At 40.1% G+C, this 9117-nt stretch overlaps 1 protein-coding gene across 1 annotated transcript in view; it reads left to right on the top strand.

Annotated features, from left to right (window-relative positions):
* The first annotated feature begins 3018 nt into the window (after positions 1 to 3018).
* SEC23A (SEC23 homolog A, COPII coat complex component) overlaps positions 3019 to 9117 on the top strand; it is a 58456-nt gene continuing 52357 nt past the window's right edge. Inside the window, exons 1-4 of the mRNA XM_004017906.5 lie at positions 3019 to 3169; positions 6969 to 7210; positions 8590 to 8647; positions 8879 to 8965. Coding sequence (XP_004017955.1) covers positions 6990 to 7210; positions 8590 to 8647; positions 8879 to 8965 — 366 coding nt within the window. The 5' untranslated portion in view covers positions 3019 to 3169; positions 6969 to 6989. The remainder of the gene's footprint in view (positions 3170 to 6968; positions 7211 to 8589; positions 8648 to 8878; positions 8966 to 9117) is intronic.

Here is a 9117-nt window from a genome sequence, read left to right as displayed (position 1 = left end):
TAGATTTACAAGAGTTCAATGGACCCATGTAACTACTGCAAATAAAATAAAATTTTATCCTTTTTTTAATCTTATTTTTTAAAATGAATTTTTGTGTTTTGGAAGACCTTTAAGAAAGAATAAAAGTTGTAAAAAATCAATCCTTACAAACAGTACTCCCAGAAGAGGAAATCTTTGAAAACGAAAGTTGGATCTAATAGATCCTAATATCCTAACCTAAGGGTTAACTCTTAAACTCATTAATCTTTAAGTACATAAAGACAGATATAATTGAATTTGTTACCCATCCTAACATTTATTTCATTGTGATAGGAAACAACAGCCTTTTGTCCAGCTGAAAACATAAACATTATGAGTTCTTAGACTTCACTGAGTTGGATGGCAATGATCCCTCTCTGGGGACCATAAAATGAATGAAATTACCAAAGGTGCTGTACTTTGATCTATTCCTCACGGAATTCCAGGATCCCAGTGGATCCTCTCATCTGTCTCTATTAATCCTACTCATTCTTAGATCTTGTTTTTTGTGTGTGAATGTCCGTATTCCACCTTTATATCATTGTCTACAGCTATTTACTTGCTGTACTTTCAGTCAAGAATCCTTGTTAAGGTGGCACACTGACCCCACTTTGTTTGCAGGTCTGTACAGAATTTTGGCCTTTGATTCCCATTTCCTCTTCAGGAGTGTTTAAAATCTGACAACCAAAGTCATCCTCTTTTATCTTACAAAACAAGCTTTGAGAAAGTAAATTATGTATTTGCTATGTATCTTCTTTCTTGTGAATATAAGCTTTGAAGAACAAAAAAATTAATCATTTTCTCTGTGCAGTAAAATGCTTATAGGGCTAAGCATGGCAAGAGTTTAGGTGTTGTCCTTTTTGGAAATAATTTCATGAACAATCTGTGACATGGAGTGACTCCTGCCATATCCATAAATAAGAAATGTCACAGACATCAGCAATTTTGGAACACAATGCCTTCTGTCCAGCAGATGCTGCCATGCCCCTCTCCCTACCCTCCACCCCCAGGATTGCTGAGAAGCTAGGGGAAGCAGCCATCTGCCACATTTGCCGCTTCTTACGGTGAACAAGGAATTGAGGATGTAAACAATCAGGAAACAGGATTTGGCCCCAGAGAGTTAAGGTCCATATGAAAGGAATGAAGTCAGTGAGCCCAGAGACTTGCATTTTCCCATACATAGAATGCTAAATTCCTTAACTTGATTTCTGATTTCCCTTCAGTTCAGTTCAGTTCAGTCGCTCAGTCGTGTCCGACTCTGCAACCCGGTGGACTGCAGCATGCTAGGCTTCCCTGTCCATCACCAACTCCTGGAGTTTACTCAAACTTGTGTCCATTCAGTCGGGGATGCGATCCAACCATCTCATCCTCTGTCATCCCCTTCTCCTCCTGCCTTCAATCTTTCCCAGCATCAGGGGCTTTTCCAGTGAGTCAGTTCTTCACATGAGGTGGCCAAAGAATGTGAGTTTCAGCTTCAGCATCAGTCCTTCCAATGGATATTCAGGACTGATTTCCTTTAGGATGGACAGTTAGATCTTCTTGCAGTCCAAGGGACTCTCAAGAGTCTTCTCCAACACCACAGTTCAAAAGCATCAGTTCTTTGACACTCAGCTTTCTTTATAGTTCAACTCTCACACCCATACATGACTACTGGAAAAACCATAGTTTTGACTAGATGGATCTTTGTTGGCAAAGTAATGTCTCTGCTTTTTGATACGCTGTCTAGGTTGGTCATAACTTTCCTGCCAAGGAGTAAGCATCTTTTAATTTCATGGCTGCAGTCATCATCTGCAGTGATTTTGGAGCCCCCCAAAATAAAGTCAGCCACTGTTTCCACTGTTTCCCCATCTATTTGCCATGAAGTTATGGGACCAGATGCCATGATCTTAGTTTTCTGAATGTTGTTTTCCCTTACCTCACAATAACCTTTGATGGTCACACTGCCTGCCCCACTTTGTTGTAAACTTGTATATAGCATGACTCCCCCTCTTGCCTCCTTGGAGCAATTTTCTCAGGTCTAGTGAGATGCTGCTTCTGGGCTCAAAGTCCTTAACATTCCCACCAAATAAAATACCTCTCTACTTTAAAGTTGTGACTATATTATTTTTTTAGTCAACAAACTCCTCACTGAAGGGTGGGGTTGCCTCAGGCCATCAAACTCGTGTCTTTCCAGCCAGTTTCTGTCTTTCCCGCCAGTTTCTGTCTTTCCCATTTTGCTCAATTCCTTTCTTGAAAAGAGAAGCAGAAAACACATCAGGATGAATCAACCAAAGATTGTAGAGGGTGTGTATGTGTGTGTTGGTGTGTGTTTAGGGGGGAGAGGTGGCAGAGGCAGTGTAGGAGGGTAGGTAAACTGACTGGGAATACATCAATAGTGTATAAATAGTATGTAAGTTCTTCCAGATCGAATATTTGGCCTTTTTTGCCTACGCGGTATCATAGCATCGCTACTGTGCCTAGCACAAAGCAGACGAATGTTCAGTAAATGTTTGTTGCCCTAAGTGAAAGAACGAACTTCTCACTTTGCTTTTTCAGGGGAGATGCGGCTTGTTCTTGGAATCAACCGGGGCCCTAGAGGAGCGGATGTCCTAGGGAACACCTCCGTTTCTCTCAGCGAGGTGAGGAGTCTGGCGACAGAAGGTCGTACATCGTGGAGGCCCACGGGGACTGGGATCCGCCGTGACTCCCGGGAGAGGAGACCGCATCGCCACGACGCACCCCACCGTCGCGTTTTAGTTCCACCGGGTTTCGGCGCCTCCCCCGGGTATCCGCATCAAGTTTGTCACTGTCGCCCCGCCCCTCCAGCTCCGTCTCCGCCTCTCTCCCCTCCCCTCTCTCCTCCCCTTCTCCAACCTCCGGGCTCCGCCGCGGTCCCGCTCCCTCCCCTGCGGTTCTGCGGCTCGCTCGCCCCGCCCCCAGGATGGCCCCGCCCCATCCCCGCCCCTCCCCTCCCGCCCCGCCCCTCCCCCTCCCTTTGACGTGGCAGAGGCGGCACCAGCCATGTTGGTCCAGCAGAATTCTGTGCGCAGGCCGGGGGCGGGGCTGCGCGGTCCGGGATTGCGGTGCCACGGCCGCTCCCGCTCGGCGGAGGGCACGGATTTGTCAGGTAGAGGCTGCGACAGGCGCGGATCTCGTACGTGGTGGCACTGTGGTAAGGATCGATTTCGGGGCCGCGAGCGCTCGCTGGGAAGCGGGGGAAGGTCGGCGGCGGGTCCGCGGGCCGGGGTCTCGAGGGTGGTGCCCACTCTGCCCTCTGGGTGCCCCGGGCTAGGTAGCGGTGCCCTGGGGCTGCGACCCGGCCCGTCGGGGGCTGCCTTGAGCCCTGAACTTGTCACCTTCTCACCTACCACCTCTGCTTAGTTCTGTAAGGGCCTGGGAACCCGGCTCCCTCACCCACCTCCCCCGGATCACAAATGAGAGTCGAGTGAAAAACAGCAGTTAGGGCATCTCTCGCAGCACCCAACCCTCCGCTCATGGCCGATCTGCCTTCCCCACCGCACCCCACCCCACCCCATCGCCGCTTCTGGGTACTTTGGCTTCTTGGTTCATTCCTTGTCTCTTCAGAAGAGCTCTAGACTTTGACCCGAGGTGACTTGACACTCGTAGTTTGGCCTTCGGAGTTAAAGGGGATAAGGAGAAAAGTGCCAGGTAGAGCTCACACCTTGGGCCTTGATTACAAATAGACTTAAGTTTTCAGATTGGACCCATCTTCCGTACTTCCATTTGGCCCTAAATGTTTTCCCGTTTTGGTGGGAAGGGAAAAGTCATAGTAAATCCTCTTGTAATCACTGGAGTGAGTATGTTGAATCCCGGAGCTTCCTCAAGGTCCACCCCTCAAAGGAGTGGATAACTAGCCAAGTGAACTTGGTTAAAAGAAGTTTAAGATTTAATTATAGATTTATGTTAAGTCTTCCTTTTCTGCCTTCTCCAGTAGTCTTAACTGACATCACTTTGGAAGTTCAGTCATTTTTAATTGGCTCAGAATTTTAGATTTGGAAGGGGCCTTGTAGTTTTCCAACCCAAACCCCTCATTTTACTGATGAGAATTTGAGGATCAGAGAGGTTAAGCTATTTGTGCAGTATAATAAATCTAGTCGTGGGAAGTAGTTGAAGACACTTCATTGAGGATTTTAGGACAGAAAAGTGGGAAAGCCACATTTAATTGTCTGTTAACAGATATATCTGATTGGAAGGAACTCAAATTTTACTTGCAATTTACAATGTGTTTCACTTAGCTATCTATAAAATGGCTAATGGGCATATATCTTATGTGCTAGGTTAAAGTGACTTAATGTTTCTTTACTTTTAGTTATACCATAAGAAAGTACATTCCCAATGATTGTAAGTTGTGCTGAAAAGGAGCCATTTCTTTAGAATGGTCTTTTATGTTTTGTACCACTTAATAAAATGTAATGACTAGTATGTTGTCTGCATCCTAGTTTAGTGTTTGAATCAAAATTTTTTAGTTTTATGCTTTTATGCAGACAGTGTGAGGGGAGAGAATGCTTTTCAAATAATGCCATTTCATAAAGAGCTGGTTTGCAAAAGGACTTTGTTTCAGATATGCTGTTGTTGAATATGGGACCAAGCCTGGCAGGATTTGTTTCAGAGTGAGTGATTTTAAGATTAATTTCTTCCTTGGAAAGGTGAGGGAATTTGGGGAGGTGTTTTGCATGTCTCTGTAATCGGACCAGTTAAGATGAACAATGTGGGACATTTTTCAGACTGCCATTGAAAAGTGATAATGTAAGAAATAAATAGATGTGATTTAGAGAACAAATATGATCTTAGAGCAGAGCGATTGAGGAGACAAACAGTGAGGAAGAGGAGGGGAATTGTACTTAAATATCAATCAGGTGATACTAAGTATGTCTCAATAAAAAGTAAGGATGTCAAGTTACAATCCAGGCTTGTTGCCTCTTGTAGAAACTTAAACCTGGCCATTGCCTGTGTGTAGATGTCTTCATGATAAGTTTCATAGAGCCTTTCTCTACCAGCTTCCGTGCTTTTAAATTAAGCCCTAGAGTCCTAAAGAAGTGATTCTCAGGGCCTCTTTATATTCTTAAACATTATTGAGGATCCAGAAGGAAAGAAAAGAAAAGGAAAAAAAACCCAAAAAAGTCCCTCAGTCATGTCCTACTCTTTGCGACTCCATGGACTATACAGTACATGGAATTCTCCAGGCCAGAATACTGAAGTGGGTAGCCTTTCCCTTCTCCAGGGGATCTTCCCAACCCAGGGATTGAACCCAGGTCTCCTGCTTTGCAGGAGGATTCTTTACCAGCTGAGTCAGGCTTAATAGAAGACAGGTGGATTTTTGGATCTACTTGCTGTCTGTTTTGATATGTCGTCTGGTTGAATAGTATGAAGGAAATCTGGCCTCACGTAAACATGTAGCTGGAAAGCTCTTATTGTTTCCTATGCTAAAACTAAGGTTGGCATCTTCTAACTCCCCCCTGATTATCCTTGACCTTTGTTTTATCATTATCTTTCAACAGCCATTTTTTCTCGAATGCTTCTGTTTTTCTCAAAGCCATCTCCTATATTTAGCTTTAAAATAATCTTTTCTAAACAAATCTAGTTATCTTAGGATTTCTCTCTACCCTTTGTCAATCTTTGAAAAATCCATGATTGCTTTTGCTTAGTATAAAATTCCCTAGTTGTCTCTGAAATTCTGATAGGAGGAAACACAGTGTCTAATTGTTATTTTCTTTTTATATTTTCAATTAGGATATAATTGACTAATAACATTCTTATTTCTTTTAAAGAAGGGAAAGTTCTTAGCTGTTTAAGATACTTAGGTTTGTTAAGCATCAGTTTCTGTAATTTGTATTATCAAAATATATTTGAGCATTTTTCTGAAAACTGTTATATCTAATAATACCTTTTCTTCCCTCACGTATATTTTAGAATCAGTTCCTCATCCCATCATTGTTCTTAGCAACTTCAGCATCCGTGCTGGCTCTGTGGCTACCCTACCTTGATAATTCTTCGATTCTTGATGCCATTCATCCCTCTCACAAATCTTCTAGCCAGCCAGATAGTACTTGAGATTCTATCTTCTTAGACCTTTAAATTTTATAATTTCCCTCCATCACTAACCACTGCTGCAGTTTGAGAGCATGAGAGAGACCTGTTGCCTAGGTAGGAGAGCTGGCATCCTAGTCAAACAGTTAGAGAATAACAAGATGAAGATGTCTTTTGATACTAGGCCCTAACCAAAATGGCATCTCCCTCTTCTGGTAGTGAGTTTAAATGATTATATTGAAATTATATATCTCAAATTAGAGTTTAAAATGCTCTCATAAGTTGGAATGTTAGAAGTATTCTGAATTGTTTCTGCAAAAGAAGTAAGTGATGTATACATCACATGGAACACACTTATCATGCGTTTATTTCTTGTTCCTCAAATGGCCTGTATTAGTATGATAAAAAATGGCCTGTCTAAAATAGGAGTACCTCGTTTTAGAAAAATCTTTCTGTTGTGTACTCTTAAGCATTATCTTTAGCAAGTTTAATGGAAGCTTACTACCTTCTGGGTAGAAAAGCATGTGAATTTTAGAATTTAATGTTTTTGACAATCTGTTTATTAGAACGATGTAACTCACAAGGTTGATATAGAAAACGTAGGACCTGGATTTTCCCCATTTTTGACCTAAATCAATAGGACATCAATTTTATCATTTATTATTTTTTCTGTAGTTTTTTTCAAGAGTGAATGAAAAAAGGAAAGAATACTTCTTTTGGGGCCTAATGAGCTTTGGGTTCTGTAGAGCCATTCATTATTTTGTTATAACTGAGGTCATTGTTCACTTGGTAATTTTTTTCTGAGATAATTATTTTCTTTCATTTATGATTTCTAATGGATGAGTGTCAGTGGAACTGGGAAAAACATACTTACTTTGAATTTTCTTAATAGGATTTAAAACTATCTTTTAATTTTGTTACAGAAATAAGAATCAAGCTCTACCATGACAACCTATCTGGAATTCATCCAGCAAAATGAAGAGCGAGATGGAGTCCGATTTAGTTGGAACGTCTGGCCGTCGAGTCGATTGGAAGCTACAAGAATGGTCGTTCCAGTAGCAGCCTTATTTACACCACTGAGGGAGAGACCAGATCTGCCGCCCATTCAATATGAACCTGTTCTCTGTAGTAGGACCACTTGCCGTGCCGTTTTGAATCCTTTATGGTAATTAAAGTATATGGAAAACACTAAAGTGTCCTTATGATTTTAAAAATGTAGTTTCTTACTTGTTCATTTATATAAAATGTTTTTGTTTATAGTTGTTTTTTCAAATTAAAGTAGAACCAAAGAGCTACAAAATTTTAGACACATGCAGGTTGTAATGAGTTAAAAAGAAACCAAATACAGAATTGTCAGTATGTAAACTGTTAGATTCTATCAGTATTCTCTAGATACTGATGCTGGCTATCACCTCATTTTGTGTCATTTGTAAAGTCATAATGGAGTGGTATGGTGTTTCAAAAATGTTGTGATTTCTTGTTATATAAGCCAGACTCTGAAGAATCACCTTTTATTCCTCTTTCTACTCCCTCTCTTTCCACTCAATCCACTGGCAAATCTGGTGGATTCTGTCTCAAGAACATTACTGATCCTGTCTCTTATTCTCATTCTCTGCTAGTACATGGTGCTTCAAAAGATGGTAATCTTTTCTTGGGTGGTTTCATTATCCTCCTAACTGATCTTCCTGTTTCCATTCTTGCCTTTTATCAGTCTCTTCTCCACCCAGAAGAGTGGAGAATTACACTTATAATGAAAAATCCAAACCCCTTATCAAGACCTGTAAAGCTCTATATAATCTAGCCTGTGTATATTTCTGCCTTCATCTGTATCATCCATGTTCTTCATTTTCGCCTACATTATACCTTATCTTCTTTCTATTCTTGGATATACTTATTTCTACCACAGACTTTGTGCAATAGCTGCTATACATGCTGCCTGGATTGCTTTGCCCCCAGATTTTCCTGTAACTGGTTTCTTTTAATTTCAGTTACATTTTAGTTGTTTCTTAATTAAGGCTTTCCTTTAAAGTTGCCCTCCCAAATACTTTCTCATGTCTTGTGTTGTTATCTTTAGTTTTTATTATCACAATCTAAAAGTATCGTCTGCATTTATGCATTTATTGTTTATTGTTTTTCATTTCTAGAATATAAGCTTTATGATAGTAGGACGTTTGATCTCATTTACTTATCATCAGCACCTAGAATAATGGCATTCAATAACTATATATATTTGTATTGAATATGTGTTTTCTAGAGCTGAGTTTAGAAGTTACTGAGTCACTTGGAGAAAAAAATAGGATTATCTTAATTTATTGTTGGTATTTACTGAATATTAAAAGTTACAGTATATTCATTTTGGTGAACTTGTATGTGTTAAAAGTATGAATTAAATATTGGCAACACCTAAAGATAAACGGCTTTTAAAGATTGCTTTCACTGTCAGTTTGAATTAATTCATTTTCAGAAAGAAGTTAATTTTATTGAAATTGGAATTTCTGCACAGTTTAGCTGAATCATGAGCTATTGTATCTTTTCTTAAAACAGTCAAGTGGATTATCGAGCGAAACTCTGGGCTTGCAACTTTTGTTATCAGAGGAATCAGGTAAGAAAGCCCCCAATTGTAGATGTTAATGCTGTAATACCAGTACTGGTCTATAGATGCAGGAAAATACACATTTAAAAATAAAGACTAATTTTTTATAGGATTAAATAAATAAATGATTAAAGTGTCTATTTTTAAGTGATTAAGTGATCAGGAAATAATTCTTTTCAGTTTAAAATTTCATTACTTGGTAATAATTTGTTAAAAAATTTTGCTTTTTTCTACCTCTAGTTTCCACCGACTTACGCTGGTATATCTGAACTGAATCAACCTGCTGAACTTTTACCTCAGTTTTCTAGCATTGAATATGTAGTTCTGGTAAGAACATAAGAGTAACTCTTTAAGGAAGTTTAAAGTATCCAGTAATTTAGCAGTACTTTATACCAAAATAATTATTCAATTAAGCTCACTTAAAAGGTATCATTCTTCATTCTCACATTGAATTGATTGAGCATTTCAAAGGTAAGAAC

Source organism: Ovis aries, chromosome 18 (genome assembly GCF_016772045.2).
Source record: "Ovis aries strain OAR_USU_Benz2616 breed Rambouillet chromosome 18, ARS-UI_Ramb_v3.0, whole genome shotgun sequence".
Classification (NCBI taxonomy): Eukaryota; Metazoa; Chordata; class Mammalia; order Artiodactyla; family Bovidae; genus Ovis; species Ovis aries.
This window is presented reverse-complemented; position numbering and strand designations above follow the sequence as displayed.